The following is a 26681-nucleotide window of genomic DNA, read 5'->3' on the forward strand; positions in this document are numbered from 1 at the left end:
TTTTTTTGTTTTGTTATTGTTTGTCGAAGATTTATTAATTATACAATTGATACTATATAAATACTCTTATATAATAAGTTTTTAATTTTAATTTTTTTTGAAATGTTTTTTAAAACTCTTCTTTCTATCCAGAGATTTTGCAATTTTATTTAGGGAAGAAGCGACGTACGCGATAAATATAAAAAATACACAATTATTTTTTTATCTTTTGGTTTATTATTTTCTATTGAAAAATAATTATTCATCGACTTATAAATACATATAATAATTGCAGGATTATTATTACATATGTTATAGAGACGTTTCTTTCTGTACGTTACGTTCTGATTTATGTTACTTTATTCGAATAACGTCCGTTGAATAGAAATTGGATACCGCCGTAATACGCGCAGCGTATTAGTATGCAGCAAAAATGAACCGCGCGCGCCCCTTCCGAGACGAAGGGAGAAATTAGTTTTATCCACGTCAGGGGCATCTGATATACACGGCACGCAGCGTTACCTACCGGAAGCAGAAATGGAAACGCGGAGGCTGGCGTCGGGGCGAAGTGTAAAGCCCCCACGGGGCAACAATTGTGCATTCATCGGGGCGTGGGACTCTAATTAAAACGCATTGTTTATATTCTTTGCAGGAAGCTCCTCGCTTCTCCATCGCTCTCTCTTCGCGTCCTAAACACGCACCTTTGCTTCCGAGTCGCCTTCTCTCTCTCTCTCTCTCTCTCTCTCTCTCTCTCTCTCTCTCTCTCTCTCTCTCTCTCTCTCTCTCTCCACACTTGAGTTTTCCCAAGGGTTCTCTTAAAGAAACTTTCCGGTAACTCGTTAAAGATAATGCGGAACGGAAGTCTGGTTAGGCGTCTACCTGATCCCCTTTCAAAATGGTCGCGTAAACAATCGATCGTTCTACTTGCATTCTCGCGGGCGTTTCGAGCTAAAGTCGATCCTATTTCCACTTGTATTGGATATATTCTTGTATCGAGGAGGTAACGAAATTTCAAATGCTGGAAAAGCGATGTTACTTCTTGTTTTATTAATCCTCGTCAAGCTAGCATTCCATTTTCGGTATAATTGACGGGGTATCGGTTTTTTCCCGAAAAGAGTTTTAGAATTCCCGATACGTTTTACAAAGAGAATTCTGTAAGTTTTATTTGTATAAAAGAGATACGGAGATGTGTTTCGAAGCATAGAAGCTTGAACAGCTTCGATGTACGTGCAGACTTTTCGCGCAAACCGCTTTTAACGCGTCTGTGCCGTCGAATCCGATACCTCGATAGCCGCACAATCCCTAACAGGATACAAGCTCCGCCGAGCGGAAACGCCATCGATACGCGTCGTTCTTCCGATTTGCCGTATCGTGTTCTCGGAGCAAAGCCAGTCGCCAATTACTGCAAAATAGGATGCAAGCGACACGGTGCACACATATCGGCGAATTACGCGCGCGCGCGCGAGAAGATAGCGGACGTGTGGAAGATGTCGAGGGATCTGTCGCACGTAGATCGGGGAACGTATAGGGGCGAAAGGACAAAAGAACGAAGGTAGAGAGAGAGAGAAGGAGAACGGTTTCAGGAATCGAATTTGCCGAGGACTTTCATTTCGTTCTTGTATAACTCCTATGGGCACGTCGTGCGCAGACTATCGAAATAACACCCGTTTTACCGAAGAGAAAATCGTCGCGCCGCGCCGATCTTTCTCGTTCGCCCTCACAGGAAAATTACGTTCCCGATACAAATCGTAATTGCACGTAAAACGAACCTACGCGAGAGATACGACCGGTCATATTTCACATTGTGCGCCGCAGTTAGCACCACCGACGAACATTACGAGCGTACTTTTTCGCGTCGACGAGCGTTCGCATATTCATATGTATGTAGCGGCGATATGCGCGATATATGATGCAGCGAGAACAGGTATATGCTCGCATAAACAAAACAAAAAAAAAAAATAGTTGGGAATGACTTTTGATCGTGGCGGATTTATTTTTGTTGTATTTAAAAATTTTTGAGAATGTACGATACCGTGGGTATGGCTTTTATATCAAATTGGATGGCTATTCTTTTAATTCGTTAGTATCTTGGTCGTGAAAAGTTATGCCGATCTTTGCGAGATATTGTTTGTCGTCGATTTAAGCTAATCTCAATTTGAATATGAATTTAATTATAGAATGTGATTTAATATTTCGATATATTAACGGTGATTTGTATAGAATTGATTTAACATTCGTGTAACGGCGTGATTTATACATGACCAAACTTCCCGTAATCACAAATATTCATAAGTTAATAGAGGATTGAATTGTGTAATAACTGTGAAGATTAAATTAATCTTATGTGCCACTTTCGTGACACGGTTTGAACAATTTTCCACCAAATATAATATAATTTTCAAATATAATTACGCGATAGCGACGAAGAATAATCAATTTACGAATAAAACATGAACGTTTCTCCACTTCTGCGATAATAACAACGCGGTGTTTCGGAAAATTAATTAACCTTTAAAATGTATTCTAATCGTGAAGCTTTCTGCGTGTAATTACAAGAAAGTGCGATCACTGTTTTGATATCGTGAAAACACACCTTACTAAACATTTGTAGACACGCGACAAACGGCAGTCGTACCTGTACAAGAGCTCTCGAATCTCCCAGTAAATGTTTCGATGTTTCGAAAAACAAAGAAAGAGGCAAGTATACGCAATGTACACGAAGATACATATGTATGTACATATAAGAGGGCGAGGAAAAAGAGTACACGGCCTTCTAATAAAAGTGGCAGAGAATCTCCCCGCGTACTTTCCATCTCCTACCCTTTTACCGGCGCGGTCGCTGCCCTTTTCGCGGGCCGCCCTTCCTTTGTCTCCTCTATCTTCTTCTCCTCCGTTTCTCTTCTCTTCCCACAAATTACTTCGCGTTTCTCTTTTCCTCTCATCGCGCCTCTCGCGCCCCGTTTTTAAGTCCTCGCAGGGGGAATTATCAGCGTGTTAACAAGCATATTTTACATTTCATTGCAGCCACTTATAACGCGTTAACCGACGACGCCGTTTCCAACAACCTGGTATCACGTAACATTCCAGAAGGCATATATCTCTTTTCTTTCTCTCTCTTCTCTCCCTCGTTGCTTCCGCGAGCGCGCGACACGTGCGGGCGAGCTCAATTAGAGAATACGATGCGACGTAACGAGGGCCTAATTATTTCAAACGGTCATCCGTCACAGTCCGACCGGCTATTAGCGTGCGCGTCAGCTCGGTTTGCAATTATAATATAAAATTAGATGATTTCAATTGGCGCGCGGGTCACGTCGATTAAACGGCTTCATTCTGAACACGCGTGATTTAACGGACGACGGTCTTTAGAAAAATTCGATAACATTCGCGCCATATGCGCCAATGCTCTATACGTTTATCTGACGTATTTATTGTTTTCATTTAGAGAAATATAATTAGAAAAATAATTGAGATACTTCGTTTGACATTAAGCTGTATTTATAAATATTCTGTTATTCCTAAACAATTTGTTTAATCGCAAAGTAATTTCAGTCTTTTAATTCTTTACATTACTAATTTATCTTGTTCCTTCATTGTATTTGCGTGAGCAATAATTTACATAAATTAATGACGATATTCTGAAAATCCATTTATTAAATTTTAGGCTATCATTCCTGCGTACAAAACTTTGAAATTTAATTAATTACACGCGTAACTTGTAGTAATTTAATCGTCGAGTTCTATATAAAAAATGCGCCAATAATTACATTCATGCTTTACGTATGTTATTTATGATGTGTTTAATTTACTCACGAAAAGCACTTTAGTGTAACTATTTCCCGATTTGCGACTTCAACGTGACTATTTTCCGGATCACTATAAATAATGCATGCGTAGGCGGGGCATGCGCGATTCATGTTCGCTACGTGTTGACGGCGAAAACGTATCCGTTTTATATACATAAAAGCACTACCGCACTGGCAATTAGCTTTAATCTAGTTACCGGTATTGAGTATCCATCAATAGTTTGCGCAGTTCGCTGCAATTATGCGTCGACTGGAAATGTAAAGCGAGAAGGATTGCGGAGTAAACGGCTGATTAAAATATTATTTCGGCCGAAAATCGCGACATTTCATAGAGTACCTAGGTAGAGTACCTAGTAAAGTGTATATATTTGGGATATTTGTGGGAAATTACGCGCGTCGCGATTAGTTTGCCTGAAATGCGATATTGTTGATAAAAATAGAAAAGCGTGAAAATATTAATCAAAACTCGCTCACACAGTCTATTAACGAAAGAAACTTCCGAGACAGATTTACACGTCAACGGACGGTTGTATTATATATCTTTGAAGCATACATGGATTTTTTTTTTTTTGTTTATTTTCACGTGCGCTTGAATACTCAACGTTTTGTTTTTTTTTCCACCCCCAGATAAAAACGTAAATTATTCGCGTATATTACAGCGAATAATTAACTTTGCGGATATATAGGAACACTGTCAGTTAGAAAGATTCTTCGGTCTCTCTCCCGGAATTTAGAATATACCGTTAGCCAAACTGCATCAGGATCTATATTATGCGCATGAATATTTATGCGCAAAGCCGGTCGCACTGTGCGGAAGAAGAAGAGGTACAAATACATAAATATTTATATCAAGCCGCTCGACGCGCGATTTCCTCGCAAAAATTGCTACACGCGGTGAATTGCCTTGCCGTAATTGCTTAATCCGCTTTCTGTATTAAATCCCGCGTTGTAATTTATGCGCGCGTTATTATTGTACATCAATGACACGATACCGCTTAAATGTTTAACGTTAATATTTACGTGAACGCTGAGAAAATTATTCGCTCGTCACGCGTCATATGAACACAATTTCGTGCAATTACGATGCAATCTCGGTCAACTGTAAATATAACGAAAATTTCAAATTATTTTAAACCAAAAATGCACGTTTGAGAAAGGAAAAAGTCTCTTTGTGAAAAAAATCTCTATTTATTTATCCGATTTATCTATCTCTGTTGAAGCCTCAATATTTTCGTAGCTAAAGTTAATAATAATAACGATCGTATCGTTACCTGATACGAAGCGAACATTTGTATATATTCAAATTTTTATCGCACAATGATCTGTAATTTATCGATATAACGGAAACGGGCAACCTGGAATAACGTGGAAACACGGAATATGCCGAAAACAGCGGAAAATAACCGAATGGGTCAACGACCAGGCAAAGAGGGCATAGGCAGATTCGGCTGAGCCTCGTAATATCAAGCCCGCAACATATTGAGTGCTTCTAAAGCGGTGTAGGTTACACACAAGAACCGCTGAAAATGAGCTTAAAGCGAGAACTTGCGCTTTAGATGAAATCTATGAGAGCTGCAAAGGGCGCGTGCGTTGTTACTTCTCACAGCGCGCGAAATAATTTACGCTTGTTTACACGAACTGAAAAAAGCAGTCTTACTAAATACATGTACGACGATATCGTATACTTGAAATTAGTTTCGTGATATATCTGTTAATTATAAAAGAAAAATACATTTTCTCAATTAAAAATTTAAGAGAATTATTTTTTTACACGTGCGCGTACATTAATACCGGTGATCACACGAACGAAAGCAAATGCTGTTACAATAGAAGCTAGAAGCGAAAGTATGTAGTTTAAAAGAAGTGCGTGAAAGAAACACGCGAAGCATGTTTTATGTTTCGTATGAATAATCTCGCTTTTATTGTAACTAGCACAAAACAACGCACGCTTCGCGCGTGCCATTTATTCTTTTCGTTAAATATTTTGAACGATATATATACAAAATGACTGTCAAAATATGCAATGACAATCGAAGTAAGCGCAATGACAGAACTAATCAGCATCGCGAAAAAGCGACAATAATAAACTTCGAGACTTTCGACTTTACATTTTTTTTTTTTGGAAAAGGAAAGGTGTTCTTGACATTTTGCAACGTTCGCGTTTGTAAATGTATTCAAATTCTATAATTTCTCCGATAAATGTAATAACACATACATAAAATTACAATATACACAATTCGTATTTATAATTTCATTATTTATATTGCAAAATAAGTGGAAATGTAGAGTCGTTATATCTCCGATGCATGAGAAATAAATTTTTCAACTAATTTAACAAATTATGATGGAAATTAGAGTTGAGATAAAATCGTTATATTAATTTCTGAGTTAAATCAATCGCGAGAGTTATCGGCTAATATTACGAATACATTATAGGGGAGCAGCATTTTTCCTGGGGGGGAAAAAAATAAAAATATTTTCTTTTCTCATCGTATTCAAGAAACGCTGCGACTTATTATTAATTTGCGACCCATTGGCCATACTAAAGATCGAATTACGGAAGGGGAGTGTCGGACTTGGAAAGCAACGCGGTCGAGGCCGGAATACGCGCGTATATAACAGCATGGTTTGATTCTCGCGGCGGAAAACTAAATCCCCTCTTCACGTATTTGCGAAACGTGCCGCCGGCATACGAATGCGATCGCGCTATCCGCCGATGATGCTCTTCTCTTCTCTTCGTCCGTCACCATAATACCCGCGCTTTCATGCGTGTTCGCCGAGGGAGAGGAAGAGAGAGAGAGGGGGAGAAGACACGCACGGCTATCCGGCGGCGGCGGCAGTCGCTCGCGGTTTATCCACAGTCAATAAAGACGACCTGTCAGCATGAATACCAAAAGCAGGGTAGGTGCAACGTGACGCCATCGCCGTCGCCGCCGTCGCCCGCCCCCCTTCGCCAGACTCGGAACACAGGGGATGCGCAGTGGCTGTGTTGCCTGAGATTTACCGACGCTCGTACATCATACGCACGTGCGTGCTCCGGCAGTATCGTAAATACCGAGATAGAGCCGTGTATTTCGCGTGCGCGCGTGTGCGCGTGTGCGGGAGATTACGTGCGTGTGGAAATGCGAAGCCACACATTTGCGGCTCGCGCGAGAGTAGATCCTCCGTGGCTCGTTTTGACGGACATCGCGTTTCCGGGGATACGGCGAATGGTCTCGGATCTTATGATCCATCTCGAGTTCTCGCATAATGAAATTTTTACTCAAGCGAAAAAAAGAAAACGAATCTTTCGCGTATCTTCGATAATGACATATGTTAATAAAGAAGAATCTTTTGATTATTTCGCTAATGCATCGCGCAATTTTTGTAATCGAATATGCAGCTGTAATTAAAAGGTAATAAAGTGTAAATTATGCGAAAGTGCACACGAGTTTTACGCTACTATTGAAAAATACAGTTATCGAAACGTGCAATAATTTTCGATAATATCGGATAGTTATGTATAATTGTCCGAGGAGCGTAATTTAACATTGACGTTTGATATGCTACAGCGTACACGATTAGATTACAATTCCAATATAAATCGATGACTTCAGCAATAATGATATAATGTTAATGTGAATTATATACGCGCCGTTTAATTAATAATTATAACCGCCGAGAACCGTCAATATCACGCTATTTATCATTATCCCTGCGATAATTCTACGGAATATTAATTATCTATTAATATATTAATTACCTATAAGTTATTAATTCACTTATGTCACTCTCGGTGGCGCGCTCGCGATTTCGTGTCGCATTCGACTCTGCGGATCGATTTTGTACGATTGGAAAGAGAAATATGACATCGTTTTCACATATTAGTGCACGCGTCTGCGAGAAATCGCTACAATCGTGCAAGATGCCAGGAAGGTAAAAGAATGTAAAGACGAGAGAAGATGCGTGTTGATCGCCGTCTCCGTCACGAGCTTTTTTCTGTAGCTAGGACTCGAGGAAAATAGAGAAAACCGTTTCAATTTCCCTAATGTTCGTGTAGAGCCTGGCTTCTGCATCTCGTCCTTCTCCTTCTCCTTCTCTCTCTCTCTCGAACCTTTCTCCTTCACCTCCTCCCTTCGTCTCGCATTCCGTTTCAAGCCCCGTCACTTCGTTTTATTTGTCTTCCGCTTGCCTGTTCTTGCCCTATCTCCCCCTCTCACGAAGCTTTTCCACTTCCGCGTCGTCGTTTCCGCGGCTTTTCTGCTCTTTCCCTTCCGTTCCCCTCGTTCTTCTCCCTACGTTTGTGTCCGGCTCGCTCTATCTCAATCTGACGTAAACCTGCGGTCGACCCCATCAACCTGAGGGACGAGAGAACCTTCTTCGGATAATCCGCGCGAGTCCGTAGTTTCCGGATAACACGACAAAGGGTGGAACAGCTTACTCCGATCCTCGAACGAGGATCGGTGAATGACACCGAGACTTCTTTACGAATCACGCGATTGTTTGCTAGATTAATGTTGCCTGTAAATAAACGGTTTGTTCAATTTCGGATAATGTGTCAAAGTCGTACTCGGACCTTACGTGCAGAAATACGCTGAATCGTGTATATTCTTTGAATTTTGAACGCAAAATATATAATTGTATAAAGTCGTAAAATCAAATTTTTTTCATTAAAATTTAAAACAAAAATTCTTAAATAATATCTATGAATTCTATAATGTCTTGCAATTTTTTAATTTTCGTCGCATGTCCTGGCGATTATGTACGTATAATTTTGTTGATATTAGCTGCTAGAATTATCGGTTATATAATTCGAAATATATCGTAGATAGAGACGAATAAATGACATACGGTTCGAATAATCTAATCGTCGTATAAATCCAATACAGGTATGTTAATACAAAGTTTAATAAGTACCATTGTTTAATTTTCTATAGTGGAATCTACAGCTATTTATCTCGTATTCAATTCCCGTTATCTTATTTCGAAACTAGCGAGCTTAAATCTTTTACCCTTTTGTCCGGTAATCATTTTAGGATCAGCGTGCAACCCTTTTGCGATTTAAAACTGCGCAAGAGCCTTGCGTATTTGCGTTTACATGTACGCGACGTTTCCATAATCTGCACGAAATCCTATAATATAATTTCTGTAATTAAACTTATTGATCGCGATCTCTAATCGTGACAAGGATATCGTATTTTATGTATATATTCTAATTCTTTGATTCGTTTTTATTTGGCTTGCATCTTTCTGTAATTTTCTTTCTTTTTCTTTTGATATTAAAATCAAGACATTACAATTACCTATAAAATATAAATTAGTATGATAATGATCAGGATCACGCACACATACATATACACACTCACGCACGAAGAATTGGGTATCCGTAAATACAAGCAGATCTTCAAAGGATTGCGAGTGGCAGGGTACTCTCCGCGATACTAAGCTCGGCTAATGAAACGAATATATCATCATGGTGGTGCGGCCAAATCCGTTTCTACTATTACTACACACGCCGTTACGTCCCTGACGCCGTGCGTTAAGCGTCCCATTTAACGTCGTCTAAGCTCCCTGCTAAAGCGTATGTAACGCGTTTGCAATTGAATCCTAGCAAGTTACATAAATCCGCAAAATTATGTTTTGAGGCTAAGTTGATTCTCTTATTTGAAATTGCGTTGCATTTCAGAGCAAGGCAAATGATGCGGTGACGGTGGCATTTTGATATTGAAAAGTTATTGGAAAATTTAATTACTTACAAAGCGAGAAAGATTAACGATCTAAAGAGTCGAAGATGGTCGTTATTTGCCTAAAATCTGATTGGAGTAAATGCTATAAAGATTTGAGAGCGTAAGAAATGTATTTAAAAAAATGAATATATAAATAACAACAAACAACTATATCTTTACATATTATGTTATCTCTTTGTACTCATAATCCGAGATATTAAAGTTATTTTATATATTTGTCTTTTCGAGAGTGAGTATTCAATTTTCACAGTTTCTTAAATTCGTTTGCCGCAATATCGTAAAAGTTGACGATTTTTAATTAAACTATCAGCCGCAAGTTAAGAACTAAACGGCCAGTGAGTGAAAGTACTTTTCAAGCGGCTAGCAGTAGCGAATCCTTAACGACCACCCGGAATTGTTTGCGCCGCTGAAACGATTTAATGCAGGAAAGTCTCGAAGGTTACCTTCGGGACTATGCGAGATAATACCCGACCGTCCCTTCTGGGACAAAATCTCTCCCGAAAGCTTCGTTACGTTAGGAAGCGCTATTCTAGATGGGCGCATGCTTAAATGTTAACTAGAATCCTAGAATCACCATAGACTTGACTAAAAAATTATTAAACAGAAATTTTTGTGCAATGAAATTTACAATTGGAGTATATTTTTTTTAATTTTGAACATTTTGTTAAAATATTTCCTTTTCCACGAATCCGTGAGATGATTGATGAATTGCCAATTAAACATTCGTTAATTCAAGTTTAATAAAATACTTTAATAAGATCGATTATTATTGTTTATTTTCAAGCGAGTATTCGTCAGAAAATATCTGTGTATTTTTAATGTTAGAAAGTCAACGCGAATATATATCTTTTAGGAATTTATTACTTTTATATAAATCGCTTTAGAACGTCTTAGATATCGGCAGGTCTCGACGAGAAGTTCTCCAATCTTCTTAGCGTGCGCTTCTCAAACTACTTCCCGTTGCAGCGGGCACGCTCAAACTCGATGATTGCGTTTGCCATTTACTGCCGTTATTTACCAGCGATTCAAGAGACTTGGGAAAACATTCTTGACAATAATAGGATCCGGAGAATATGGAGGTTTATTAATATAATTCATGAGATTTCAACAGTAATAGGGGGATTCGCATAAACAACAAACAGTTAATAAACGGGTCGAATGATATACGTCTTTATTGATTTCAAATAGATTTCGTAAACCTTGAAAACTAGAGAGTTTGCTACTAATTAGGAAGAGCATTTCTGATCTACCGATTCCTATCGCGTCTCTGCCGATCCTTCCTAACTTCTCAATGCCACCCAAATTGCTGGAACTTCCCTCCAAGTTGCACTTTCGCGTGAATTTTATCAGTTAATACAATTTGTTTGACGATGTTGAAATGTTAAAGGTCAGAATAGCCAATTTTATATTAGATATAATGGTTTGCTTTAAGAATTATGATGATACATGAGCTACTACAATCCGATCGCACAAGTTCGCAAGCGATACGTAAAACAGAACTGAAACTTAAAAAGATATTTTTTTTTTATTTTTTATTTTTATTGAAGAGCCTTTTGTATTTTTCGCAAAAATGTGAAAGAAATAGAATAAAAGCGCTACTTTCGTAATAAAAGTAAGTTCTCCAGAGAATGCTTGCATAAATCGAGTATCGACTTCTTATTTAGTACAGGAAACTTGCTGCAGTTTTTAGTTCCAGTGCACGATAAAATCTAATTAGAAAAGATATCCAACTTATTCGTAGTTTTTTGATATTCTTTATATTACAATGTCTCAGAAAGTCCCTGGACGCTTTTAGTGCGGCGACGCTCCTGGGAAACAAACTGGCAAGATAGATGCGAGTTACCGATTTGGAAAATGTTCGTTATTCAAATTATCCAGAATACAATAATCGTCGTCGCGTGATAGCTTTCATCGATTGAATTGCACAAGCGTGTTGCGGGATACCTTCCGCGAGACAGGCTGCATTAAACGTGTCCCATGTAGAATGAATTCTGTTCAACTAGTGCTATAATTTATGTATATTTTTATTTTTATTTTGCGGCAATACGTAATAAATCACGGTAATTATCCTTAATAATTGCATGATATTTCTGTAGACCGTTGAAAATTGTATGTATGTACATTGTAATATTTATGTGGTATACAATTTTAGATTATTATAAAGTTTTAATATTTTTAAATTTAAATTTAGTAAACGCGTCCAAAAGTTGAGCGCTAATCAATTCTAACATTTATTTAAGACTTTAGAAACCCGAGATTTTATAATCTTAATATTTCAATTCCAAAATTTATTGTCCGATTTCGAAAATTTGTTTTATGTAAGATATATTCTCCGTATTTTATTTTATTGACAGTTTGTGTTAATTTTTATTATACACTTAATAAGTTATAGGCAAAATAGTAACAAAAAAAAAATGATTGTTTAAACGTAATAATCTTCTTCGATCAATTTTATTTTTTCTGTCGTGAGAGATTCAAAGTGTGAAACAGGCGCATAGGTGTTCGCGTAAACCATATTTCAGAGATTTCTTTCTTCGATCCCATTCTCTCTGTAGTTAAAACTGCCCGGAGGCGGCTGAGATTTTTTTTTTTTTTTTTTTTTTTCATTTTCGACGAGCGGACGTCGTCACTCAGGGGTATGGTAATCGTTGACTGGCGCTTGATGTCCCTCATCAATTGGCGTAGAGCGCGGCATTCATCCTCGTATCTGTCGTGGCTGTCGCGAGTTTATCGCCGACAAAACGTGGCGGCGCCCGTTAACGACGTGAAATACGGTCGTCCGTAACGAAGGGACTCTTTTTGAGGGCCGTGAGGGCGGCGGCCGGCGTGGCAGCGGCCATATTTTCGCTTTCGCTGTTTCGTTTTCGCGCCCCCGCGCCACGATGCGTTATGGGGCTTTAAAAGGACATCATAATGACCATTGCTCGGCGCGTTGATTAAAAAAGCTACATCCCCTGACGGGGAACGCGTGCGAGCTTCGTGCTTAACGATTTGGCATGCGTTTAGAGAGTTTTAAACTTGTCTCTTTTTCGAATCATTGAATGAATAATTAACTATGCTGTGTGTGGGATTATAGATATAAAATAAATTATAATCTTCTGATTTTTTTTAAAGAAATATATATGCCTATAGATATAATTTTTTTTCTACAAATTTATATATATTTTATTACAAATCCATATATGATTAATGTTATACATATATTAATTAGAATTCATGGAAACACATTGTTATTAGATTTTTGGTATAATATTTTGTATTCATATGTATTCACACATAAATAATTTTAATTTTTCTTTTTTTTTTCTGATTCATTTGATCGATGATCTATCGACTCGACCAGCTTATATTGATTCCGTCCTTTTCGATAATCAGATATCGTTGAATCTGATTTCAAGAATTGCAACAGCCGTAATAGTGTCACACGATACGATATGCCACGAAATTTCCGTACGCTTTTTAATAACGTTTAACGTAAAACGCCGTTCGTCGTCTATTGTAATCTCGACGTAGCTTGCGCACGTCATTTTACGGTAGAAAAAAAAAGAAAGAAAAAGAGGGAAGCACTCGAATCTCCATGATAGTCGCGAGAAGAAACGATTTCGGCGACTATACTGTCTCGCTGATGTCGGCGAGAATGGGAACGCGCGCGGCGGGAAGGGAATTTAAGCCGCGAGGATAATCCGCAGCTTTAAAGTGTTGGAGCAATAACGCAGATACTTTTCGCTTGGCTGTCTATATTCCGCCCATCACGTTCATCGTATTCACACCGACGCTGGACATGGACATTTCGATCATCCCCTTTATATCGGATTTGAACAGCGCACAAAGGTCGGAGTCTATCTTTCTCAACGGACGAGCGTGTCGACCGTAAGGATTTATAGTTTTAGTGGGCTGATATTTTATTATATTGCTTGATATATTGATATTCCTTTTTTGATAAGGCCTCGGCATGTGATGGTGATTATTTATTTGCTTAAATTTCCCGTAAATTCTTCCGAGAATTCATTATTTTACGAGATACTGAGTCAAGTGGAAAGAGGTCTTTTTTGGATGGAAAAATATTCTTCTTCGAGAGAGATGCACAATTTTGTTAACTTTTATCTATTCAATGCTCTCATTTGTTTATGTAAAATTAAATTTTAATGGAAATATTATATGCAACAAAAGTAATTACTCGCTTTTCGTAAAGAATACGGAAATCTCATCGACAATATCGTAAGATCTGCTTTCTATAGTCATCAACTTTCCGGGCGAACGATGCCGGGGAAAAATTTGTTGACGTAGCTCCACGATGTTATCGCACAGGTAGCCTCGTAAAAAGCACACAGCAGAGGACTGACATGGTGGTCGAAAGGAAGGGCAGTGGGGGCGAACGCGAATCTGGTTATCGGTTACCCATAAATCGAAACTGAACGAGCTGACCGTAGTAGATGGGTCATCATAATCCGAGCGGACGATGCGTACGGGCATCGTCGATTGAAGCTACTTGCAGACAAGCAGTGAGTTGTGGTTTCGTGGGGGAAAAAAAAAAAATTATTGCATTCAAAGGCAATTGTGCGTTTATTTTTAAAGAAGATTTTAATACAATAAGTTTGACACGAAATTCATATCATTCTCTGATTTTTGCATTTATTTGTTTTCCGATCTTTCGAATTTTTTATTTAATATTTGTGTGCATAATTAAGAATATCGTTATTAATTTATTTCTTATAAAATTATAATATAAGAAGCATTTAAAAAAATATATCGTTGATTGAAAAGAGCAACTAACTGATTTCTTTCGATGGGATTTTATTAATTTACTAGCAATGCTATACTTATAACGCGAGATGACTCACCGCTTTTCAATAAGATAATATATATTTCAATGATTTTTATAAGAGAGTACATAATTCAGCTAGAAATATTCAATGAGGAATAATCGGACAGGGAAAATTGTAACGAATTATGTTTGTACTACCTTGATATGAATTTGACGATTGTGAGCTCTCGCGCGGGAAGAAAAGACGAGCCGACGTTTATTCTCGAAATATTCGGCCGGATATATTTTGCGCGGTACCGCCGACGGGAATGGCGAGCGCGACGGCGCGGCGCAGTGTCGGAGAACAAATGATTTAATGAGAGAAGGGCTGGAAACCATCCGACAGTAGCAGCCAACCGGGAAATGAGAGAGGGAAAAAGCGACACGCGTGACGGCCGAAAGTGCGAGAGGGACGGAGAATATACGGCCTGTGCAAAGACCGGCCGCATGAACCCTCTGTTGCAGCGAAATACCAAATGAAACTCGGAGTGCGGAGAGGAGGGGAACTTTTCGGGACACGATTCTCTCTCTCTCTCCATATCTGGCTATTACGCCACCGATAACATCATGCGCGGCGATTAACGCAGTGCTTTATTCGCGATTTTTTCGTTGCTTACTCTTAGTTACATAATCAGGTCGCGGATACATATTTGATTATCCTTTCGCGGAGAGATCGTCTGTTTCGTTATTCCGCTGCAATCGAGTTGATGGTTCTAAAATGCGGGTCTTTCGCGCAACGAGATGTTCGAAATGCAGCAATGACGCTTCCGCTCTTTGCGGAGATGATAATTTGACCAAGCTGCGAGAGCCACGATTACATTTAGCGAGGCTGTACAGATCCCGCGGCTCCACAAACCAACTTTACCGCCCTTTAAATGAACGCGCTCGGTACGTGACGAAAATTTCAGATTCGTTATTGCGACGAGCGCCGTGAGGAAGTTTCGACGTGTCAAGATTAGACGCGCAACCCTTAGCTCTTCCGCGTAGCGGCTTGAATTCAGCGCGCTGATAAAAGTTTCTCCCTGCGCTTGAGTAGGAAGGGAACGTAGAAACGATAAACAAACGCGCGCGTACAACTCCGTCCCTTTTAATAAAGTACTTACATTTTACGCGCGCGTGCATCTCACGAAACTACGTGGCTCGTCACCTATCTACCAAAAATCTCCCCGACAACGAAAGCGTATACTTTTTTTATGATGTCGAACAAATTTCCGTCGACGAGATCTCGCCGGAGACGAATATTTCGATGCTCCTCTTTCGGCAAAAATCCACGAACTCTCGACTCCGCAAGGATTCGCCTCTCGGGAATCGTGACGGGGGTGGCGCTGTAAAACTTTTACGGCGTGCATTACGATGCGCAGCGTAGTCGGTTGCAGGAATGAAAAAAAAAAAAAAAAGAGCGAGAGAGCTAGCGCTAGCGTTACAACGCGAGATCTTGTCGCGCGTAAAGCAAGCGTTATGATTTTCGCGCCTCCTCTCCCTCGTCGCCCGGCGTTTATTGAAAGAATTTACAACGACAAAAACTTAATAAAGGCCGCGTGGCGCTCTTCGCCAGCCAGCCAGAGTACTCGAATGAATCACGTAGCTTGGCAAAAATCCCCGGCGCTAGATTACAACAGGTGCGCGTTGTAAAAATTACAACGCTGTTCATTACAGTAGGCAGAAGAGAGACAGAGACAGAGAGAGAGAGAGAGAGAGTTTGTTGCTAAAGAGAACACGGACGGATCGTATTCACAAGCGAATAGAAATGATACGAGTATACACGGATAAAAACGTACATGTAACGCATGGATTTTCACACACATACATACAAGATCTACCTCCGTATACAGAGAATGTTTTCGGCTATTGTACCTACATCTACATCCACGTAGATATTACGTACTCGGGTTCGTAGCTCGATTTAGCGACAGTTTATGCCACGGTGCGAACGCAATGTCTACATGCTTTACGCCTACACGTTACATGTTCCTACAGAGCGATTCATCCAGCATCCTCCGTTTTAATTTCAAACGCTTATAACTTACGCCGATAAACCCACTACGCTGTTAATCAGCAGTATGATTTATTTATGATAATACAGATTAGTCGTACACATATTTAGGAAAAAAAAAAAACATTATAAAATACATATAAATTTTATTATTTTAAATATGTAAATAATAATATTAAAAAATATTTTGCAATTACAAATTTTGAAGATATTACATAATTTATATTTACACTTATATATATATATATATAATATTATTTACTTTGAATGCATAATGATTTTCATCAATATTGTATATAATAAAATAGAAAAAAATATCTTTTGTCACGATTAGGAAGAGAAGCGAAACGATTGCTTGCCCAGAGTTACTCTTCGAATCTCAAGGTATATACAATTCGGCGATGATGTAAATGAATATGAGGTGGTGGATTATTTCAATTGTCGATAGTTTGTGCCGCACGCTGTACGCGCGCGATGAAGGGTGGCTCGTAATAGGAGCGCGTTGCTACCGATGAAATTAAAATGTAATTCCGCGCTCCGCATTGCGCCCTCGTAATCTCCGCAAGCATCCCCGGGTGTCGCGACGGCGAATACGTACATCACGCGGGGGTCTCCACGCCGGGCGAGGAGGGGAGGAGAAGAGGGGATGCTCGTGTACCAGGGATGGGACGGGAAGCGCGGTTGCGGGACGGCTTGCGGATTCGTGAGTGGTTGCGAGGGTTGGCGCCGCACATTCGCTCGAAGGGACAGGAGGAGAGGAGGGGCTACGAGAGGGTTACGAGCTTAGCGCCTGGGTTATTTGCATATTTTAATCTAACGGTAAAAAGTCGTGGGCAACGCTAGTCCTCCCATTAAGTTTAGGGTAGAGAGGGAGGGAGCGACCTTAAGTATAAACGTGCGTTTTTTTAAATGACATAATAGAGAGCACCGATGTCGCCGCGGGTCATGTTAAGTTTATCAATTTATATCAAATTTAACGGAAATATACTAACAAAAGAGAGATTGTATAAAGTAAGAAAATTATAAAGTAATACTAACAGGATTATAATATTAATTGGAAATATATATTCTCTATCTTCCTTTCACTATCTGTGGATGTAGGTGTGTGTGTAAGATGTATATATGTATAGATAAAAATAAAATATACACATTTAATGTATTTATTAATATACTTAATACAAACATAAGATACATGTGTAAAAAAATTTAATCTTGAAAAAGCATAATAATATCATTGTTAATTATAAATTTAAAAGAAAAATAGAAAGAAATAGTAGTTGAATTTCTTCACACGTGTATTGTATATGTACATACATAACAAAATATCACGTAACATCGATATCGTTGTTACATACGCACAAACATTCAGAACCAAATTTTTGTTTTCGTATTAAAACAAAGATTTATTTAAAAAGCTAATACATTAGATTTTCCGTCTGTGCGCTCGTATTACGTATCCACGGTTAACGAAGTGAAATGTTTTGTTACGAGTGAATGTCAAAAAATTTACGAAGCGATCGTACGAAATGTAAGCTGTTTTCATTTGCCTGCATATTTCGGTAATTGCTTTACACGTTTCGTTGAAATTCGATATCTGTAACTTTCAGCAATACAATCAAACATGTCACCAATTTTATTTGAAGCTGAACAACAGCTGACGGTCTATTTACGCGAAAGCTTGCGCACAATTTTTATTATAACTCGATTTGTATGAAATGACGAATCGCGCAACTCGGTATTGGATTTTCTTTTTTTTTCTTTTTTTTTTTCGGAATATTTATCCAAATCGTTTTTCAATTTTTATCCAAATTGACCGATTACCCCATAGCCATGCATACGAAAGTAATTACATTTTTGGGACGCCATCTGAAAAGGCTGATCGCGAAAGACGCGGAAACTGGCGTTACGATCGAATTTTGAGAGAAATGAAATTGCAATTGGGAGCATCGCGTTCCGAGAATAGCTCATATCTTTTTCATGACTTGACCGATTAAACGCTAATAAATCCTTATTCGTTATGCTTGAAAAGTGTATGGACAATTGCATTATATTTTCATACAGAATATATATAATAATTGGAACAAACAGCGTAATATATTTCTTACGAAGATTCTTTTTCAATAATTTATAATTGAAGAAACATATTTTTTGATATTTTTAAAGAAATCTTATCTGAATTTTACATGCTTTGTATACATTTAATAATAATCCATGTCGTAGAATGATTGTAACGAATGTCATGTGAATAACGAGTGGAGGAATGTTTGAATAAATTAGTTTATATTGTTACAGGGATGGAAATATGATCCGATGAGAGGTCACGCCGCCAACACACAGAGAAAAAAAAGGAAAAGAGCCACGTGACAAGAGAAATGGATAATGTAATAACGCATTTGTATGGTAAGCGAATGATGTATTATACGTAATAAACTATATACCCCTTCCCCTCCATACGCTATCTTAATTTATGATTCTGATTATATGTTAAAAAACGTAAAATAAAAAGTGGCTACGGTTTCTCAAAAATGAGAAAGAAACGGTATTATATCTACAATTATATATACGAATACGAGAGGAAGAGAGATTTCTTATTTACAAGAAAACTTTGTACACAGAGATTATTCGTAACATGCATTGCTCAAGTTCTAATCATTTTATGTCAAAATCATTCTACGTAATATTTTTCCAATTCTTTCGAGAGTATTGATTTCTAGATAAATATTTATTAATTATCTATAACAGAAAGAAGGGGAATATTTATTTCAACTATCTATTTAATATGTGTACGATTGCAAAACTAAATCGCTTAAAACAAAATACGAATGAGTTATGATGTGTGAGATGAAAGCAAACAAATCTATGCATTTATAACGAGTGTTTATGTGCTTATATTATGTGCTTTATTGCTATAGATAAATTTAGCTGCCATCAATATTTATGCGCTCATTTAATACTGTGTTAAATTAATAACACATGCGTGACTGATAATCGAATCACGTGAGAATTTACATAAATATTATATGTGAGGAGAAATGCGTGCATGTGTATGAGGTGTGCGTTATATATAAATATATTCCAATTATATATAACACACACACACACACACATGTGAATATATGCGTGCGTGTGTGTTCTTAAAAATTTAGTTATTATATTATCTGCTTTTTTTGAGTTGCTTAATATTTTTCTTTTCCTAATATTCTTATATTGTTTCTCTAATTATTTTATCGAAAAATAAACAGTCTAGAACAAATAAGGGAGTGATAATAAACTTTTTAATCAATTTTGAATTATTTTTAAAAACAATTAATAATTTTGACGAAAATTTCTTATTATTTTATGGAAACGTGTAATAATACGACGATGAAAATATACCAAGAGAAAACGACGTAAATTTTTAACAATTTTTCCTAAATCGAAAGTCTGTAATATCATGCATGAGAGTACAGTAAAAATGGTTTAGTTTTATCTTGGGCTATAACACGTTCCGGTAGGAAAGCCATCGTATCTGAATCCATTTTCCGGCATGGTCGACAAATTTCCGACTATCGAGCGCCATTAATTGTTGGAATATATCACTAGATCGAGACTTTGCCCTCGCGCGACAACTGTTCTTTCGTATCTCAGATAGGATCGATAAGAGATTTATATCGTCCAGATTTATATCGTTCTTCCAAAATGTTTTCGAAATGTTTATGGCTGTTGCACGTAGTAAATATCGTTCATCATTTTACTTTCAATAAAGAAGGGGACGGTCCGATGATTTGAATATCGAATTTGATCGCGCGTGTAATAAGTTAAAAATCAAATTTAAATCATTTTACTTTACGCTTTTATTAATTTTTTTGACATGTTTAATATATTAAAAAAATCATATGAAAGATGCTATGGTATGCAAAGTGCTCGAAAGTCAAAAAAGACGGTACATTTTTGCGAGGAGTGTTGTACCTTTCGACTATATGACGTCTCGCAGAGAATATGCGGTTAATCCTATGTGCGATTAAAATTAGAATTTAATCTGAAAGAATCACATGTGCGCAACCCATATTTACGAGGGCGCGCAGCGCGAATGCGGTGAGATCGTAACTATAAAATTTTGGCCGCTGACAGAAATTACAAAACGATGCAATGCCTTTGGTATATATTAGTTTCTGCGCTTCCGCCTCTTCATCGCGCGCTTAAATAATTCATATACTCTCTCGTATCCCTAGCATAATATTTCCCGACCTTTCCGCGTCGCAATGTGCACATCTGTATGGGACCGGCGCCGACAGCAGAACCGAATGTGTGCCCGTGACGTACATAAAAATGAACGGGAAAAATTTTGTCACTAGCGTTCAAAGAGTCTCAGACACAGACACACACGTACATGTGTTGTTTATATGTCGTTTTCGCTTATATAATCCGGACTATCTATAGTCAATTATCGTAAATTATAAATTTGTTAATACGTTATTAAATTAAATAATTTGTGGATGTTTGTAATTTATTAATCCGTGTACGTAATTGCGAATTGTCCCTCGAGAGTTTGTAAGTAGAAATTACTTACCGCCAGTAATGAGAAAAGCATGCTATACTTTGAGTGTTCCGATCCTTATCGCACGCGATTATATCTAAATGCAAATTCTTTATGAAAATCTGGCATACCGCGACCACTAGTAAAAAGCAACGATATTACGAACGTACATGGAGACCATCCTCCGGCTTAGTCGCCGAAAAGTGTCGACGACGGGAAGAAACGTTTCCCAGGACGGTTACGCACGGTGTACAAACGCGTATTAATTAAGTTGGCTTCTAATTAATGCAGAACCCACTTCGACCGCGAAGGATCGCTTAGTATGGAACTTCCCTTTAAGCTGTAATTACATTTACGGTACACGTGTCGGTGTATATCCGTCGGCACCTCGTGCCGCACAATATGAGGGCCTCCACTTACGGAGGTTCACTCTCTTCCTGCCCGCTCTCCCTCTCCCTCTCTCTCTCTCCTTCGTCGCCCGCACTTATCGCTCGCACCCTCGTCGTCACGCGCCCTCCTCGACATTTGTACGAGTAGGATATTTGTTCCGCAGTCGAGAAAGCTTAGTTTCGGCTGGAAGGGTACGCGTTCTCGTATAAGAATATTCATCGTCTGTCCTGAAAATGGCATCCGGGCATGAGTTGACGGTAACGCGTGGCGGCCGTCATCGTCGTCGCCGCCGAGAGGATTCCCCGACGTGAGCGCGTGTTCATCGGCGCGTTAAATAGATCATGCGAAAGACACGTTCCGAATCACTGACGTGATAACGTCAGCCTCGTCGTGTATGTGCCAACGACCATGTCATTCACCATTTCTCCCTCATAACGTCATGGCGAAAGCCAACGCTTCGTGTAATACTGGCGTCCCAAGTACTCCCCGTTTTGTGCGTGATGTGTGCTTTGCATTTCTAATTTATTTATAACTCTTAATTGGAATAATCTTAATCAATGATGGACGGTGAAAAATAATATTTCAAAAATAAATATACTTTAAAATTATATTAAATAAAACATGAATAATATTAGAATCTATGAAATTATATGTATATGTATATATGTTTATTAAAGTTTGTATTGTATTTGAAATATATTTTTTGTTACAGATTTCGAGATAAATGTTTAAAATTATATTTAAAAAATAATTATATTTAAAATAATGATTTTTTACATCGATAAAATACTTGAATATTTTTTACGAATTTTTATTTATCTCATTATTTTAATGATCTTATATTTTCAAATTACATTTAAAATGAGCTTACTTTACTATTATGATCTTAACCTTTTACAACTATTCAGAAATCAAGCTGTTTCCTTATTTTTATCATTAAGATACTAATGAGGCTAATAATAGTAACTGTAACTCGTAATCGTTAAACCAGGTAATTTCGTTTGGAATCAAGCAATGTTTAGAGAATGAAGGTTGCGATGCGTGCAAAGAAAATTAGCAAAACTAGATTATGAACGACCCAAATGTGCGAGTTTTAACTAGAGAAATGCAATTATACATGTTCTACTGATATTTATTTTAATACAATAAGCTAGTAATTACAGAACAATGAAATAAAACAAATTGGCAAAATGTGAAGCTCCCAACTTGTGTATCAAATTCTCACTGCAACTGATAACGCAGAGGAAATATTTCGTTGATTTCCCTCTGTATTTAATATCTTTATAATAATTACTTTATTGAAAATTTATTTAGCCTAAAGGATTATTGGATTATGTTTAATAGTCATAGTAATATATATATATATGTGTGTGTGTGTGTGTTTTTTTTTAATTTTATTCTTTAAAAATTTTATTTAATTTATAAAATTTGATCAAATGTATATTTGAGTATATAATATTCTTAAGAGAGAGAGAGAGAGAGAGGATTTCGTAAAGCATTATTGAAGAAGAGATTACATCAATATATAAATATTTTTGTCATTAAAAAAAAAAAAAAAAAATTACAATATATAGGATCGAATTTACAATCTGATAACATTTAAGTACAAATTATTGTTGATTGTTCTTTTTCCGACTTCTCCCTAGACAAAAACGCGTGTTTGTCAAAAGCACAGTGACCATAGACGAGTGCGGTGCTCGTATCGCGCGTAAAGGGACCTCGGCAAAGGGCGTCATAATTGCCGGGGATAAAAGTCCTTCTCTCTTTTTGCTCTTTTTTCAATGATCCCACCCACGCGATGAAACACAATCTCTCGCGATGCGCGTACGCGCCAGGCGTGGAAAAAAAGGATACAGCTGAGAGGGAAGGAGAAAGAAACCATCGTTATTTACAGCTTCGTTCGCATACCCACCGCGGGTAAATACCACTTCTCCCTCTCCCATCCCTCGATATTCGCGACGCCCCATACTCGTTTCAACGTAAAAACTCTATCTCCCTTTGCAGCATCGCCATCGGCTCTCGTCGCCAGTTTCAAACTAGATTTCTGCGCCTCTGTCGCATCCTCCACACTTCCTCCTCTTCCTCCCTTTCCAGATTCTTCTTTCGCTCTCGAGCACTCGTCGACTTTTCCCTATAAAGCGCTTTGGAAGCTCATTCCGTTGATCCTGTTCCGTCGGGTTGCCATGCGAAATTGCTATACGTGATTTCGCATACGTACGTGACTACCATAGCGAGAATGATGATCCCGGATAAACGCGGTTATCATGATCTAGTTAACATTTTATACATGTTGCGTTGGGACTATCATTCAAGTGGCCTAATCTTGGAAACATTTATGTCGCAATCTAGCTCGCAAATTTGCAAAAAAAAAAAAAAAGTTTAAATAAGATAAACGTATTAACAATTTCTTTTTCCGGCTATTCTCTTATTGTTAGTTTCGATTGTTTTTTCGACTCTGGCACGTTTTCTCAAAATCTCATTTTGTTTAAGCGTCATGCGCTTCTCTTGCAAAGCTCTTGCCAAGCTCGTTTCGGCTGATCTTGTTGCAAATACGTGACCGCGCATACGTAATCCGACAATAATCCGTCGAAGAAAAAGCTGTATGCATCATCGCGAAGAACCCTGTGACATCGGAAAAATTTTGCAAGAATTCGAGAAATAGTCTTTATGAGAGAAGCGACATTTTATCATTACGAGAATCGGTGGGAGGCCCTCGCGCTATTCAAAAGTAATGTCCGAAAAAAAAAAAAAAAAAAAAAAAATCCGTTTGACATTGATTTCACGTTTCATACATACACATTTCTTTCGTGATCCATTTTCTCGAACTAGCGCGCGTATGTATTTTATTACGACTGTAATATTGTAACGATAATTGTTAAATCTCACACATACTATTTTCTACAATTTCTACAATAGTGTAAAGAAAGGGAGAAAACGTCGAGAAAATTCTTACCACGGTTACGTAATTACAACGTTACAACGAACCGGATCGGAATTGATTGGCTCGCGAAATTAGATACACACGGAAGGCAAGAGTTTCTTTGCGTTGCGAATACATGAATACACGAAAATGGCTGACTGTATTGCGCTATACATAATATGGAAAATTGCTATTCGTATACGTGACTATTGCGGCGTGCGATATTTTAGAGAGAGAAGAAAAAAAAAACCTCGTAACCATAATCGTAGATGGGTAAACGTTTACGAGACATCGTATCACAAAGCAAAGATTCAAAGAAATATGCGAAATAGAAGAATTTCAGGGATTTAAATCGCTTGGAATGTGAGAATTTCATATGCTCGTTTAAATGGGGGATAAGATTTCCTTGATTTGCATATTGCAGAATTATTTTAAAGAGAAGATATCTATAATCGAGCGTGATTATACAATATGGAAAAACAGAAAACAGAAATTAGAAAACAGTTGACAATATCTTTAGAAAAACACTCGTAATAAAATTCTTTTTTCGATATTATATATTAAAGTAATCAAATTCCATCTTTTTAAAACGATTTATATCAAATCAGATTTTGATTAAGTTAAAATAGTTTTCAAAAATAGTCTCGTTTTCATATTGTATAGCGATGTTCAATTTTTTATAAATACGCGTTCCAAAATATGTATTATATTTTTATAGAAACATTTTGATTTTAACGAAATTGGTTTGACGCAAAATGTGTCGCAACTAATACGCATTTATTATCATTTGCGCGGCACAATTGTGAAGAAAAATTATATTTTCGTCCCGCCTTTTGCGATGTAATCTGATTAACGATACCTATCCGGGGTAATTGTGCCGGTAATTAGCGCCCTAAAGTGGGCACTTCCATTTGCCAAATCTCACTGTCAGCGATGCATCGCCGATAATAGAAAATGCAATAAATCACGCATAAAAATTACGCGAGCCAGATTAATTTTATCGTCCGTCTGCAGTAGCCAATTTCTTGAGATATATGTATTATATATATATATGTGTGTGTGTGTTTTCTAGCAACGCGCGCGAAATTACGCAACTTTTTTTCAGATTTTTTTTATAATAAATTGAAATAATTATCTTTTTTTTTATCTGAAAGAAACGTTATTGCTGTAAAATATCAATTTTTAAACAGTTTTCAAAACGTATAAAAAGCTTTAAAAATTTTATATTTTGATTAATTTTAAATAGATTTTATTTTAATATCTTAATTAAATTTATTTCAATGTGGAACGTGTGTGTTGTATGAACAGTACAAAAATCTCCAATCAAATTTTAAAGAAACTTTATCTTCTAAATTCGAATAATATACATAAATTTATTTCAGCGCACAATTCTTATTAACTGCCGTTAAGAAATTATAAAAGAGAGGCGTCTATATTAATGAGTATAAAATTGCGTTTGAAATGCCGGGACGCATTAAGTGTTCTTTATATCCACGGTGATTTATCGTCGAGAAACGTCGATACCAAGGACGAGGTTCTTTCCATCTCGCTGGACGGGAAGGAAAAGTTTGCTATTCGTACGAGACGCTTATGTACGTCTCCTGTGACGGAATTTAATTCTCCAAAGTGCCGAGGCCTGTCGTGATCGATTGCGCGAGCTCGCGCCACTTCTAAACTGTTCCTTACTTTTTCGACAGTCCTGCCGAAAAAAAGAAAATGAGAAACAACCGTTTGACGCGGCCTGATGCATATGCGCGATACTCGAACATATCGGGAGAAATCGGGAATCGATTGACAGTACCGTCTCGACAATCGGACCCGAATTGGCATTAACCTTATACATATGTATTCTCCATTATGGAGGATCTCGTTATTTAACTTCTCTCGAGAGAAGCTAATATTATTTTACAACGCATGTGTAATTATGTATAAAGGTTTCTGATTGTATTAAAACGCTAATTAATGCGTAATGACGTAGATATGATCTCTCATTATACCTGATGCATTAATGTAATTTTGATAATTTTGCAACATATCAGAAGATCAGAAATATCTCTGGTTATACTTGATCGATATCGAATATTAAATTACGGCACTTGTAGATGATTATGATTACAAGGAATTAATTATGGTAATGAACTCGTAGAAAGCAAGTGGTGTTATTTCGGTCGCGAGGATTTTTTAATAAACTCTTTCTACTATATACAATTTTTTATTATATTGATTTTTATTTGATATAAATTTTTCGTCAAAGGATACGTCTACAAAATTTGTGTGGATGGCAATTTACTTAAAAAAATTATGTATTTTACACACGCACATATATATATATATATATATATACATATACAATATGTGGAGAGAGATAAAATTATACAATATTTCAATATATTTGATAAAATTTGTACTCATGACGGTTGTATATTAAGATATAACATATAGATTGGCAGGTGACATCGACTACATAGAACATACATACATACGAGGATACGTGCGATAGTAAACCGAATTATTGGAATCGGCAAGGGACCACTGTCGATTTGATTTCGC

At 37.5% G+C, this 26681-nt stretch overlaps 1 protein-coding gene across 1 annotated transcript in view; it reads left to right on the forward strand.

The window, feature by feature from the left end:
• Phyhd1 (Phytanoyl-CoA dioxygenase domain containing 1) overlaps positions 1 to 26681 on the forward strand; it is a 129417-nt gene that overhangs the window by 19479 nt on the left and 83257 nt on the right. The window contains exon 3 of the mRNA XM_070308358.1: positions 18598 to 18705. Coding sequence (XP_070164459.1) covers positions 18703 to 18705 — 3 coding nt within the window. The 5' untranslated portion in view covers positions 18598 to 18702. The remainder of the gene's footprint in view (positions 1 to 18597; positions 18706 to 26681) is intronic.

The sequence above is a fragment of the Polyergus mexicanus genome, unplaced genomic scaffold (assembly GCF_030449975.1).
Source record: "Polyergus mexicanus isolate NDT 795.1 unplaced genomic scaffold, iyPolMexi1.0 SCAF_15, whole genome shotgun sequence".
NCBI classification, from domain to species: Eukaryota; Metazoa; Arthropoda; class Insecta; order Hymenoptera; family Formicidae; genus Polyergus; species Polyergus mexicanus.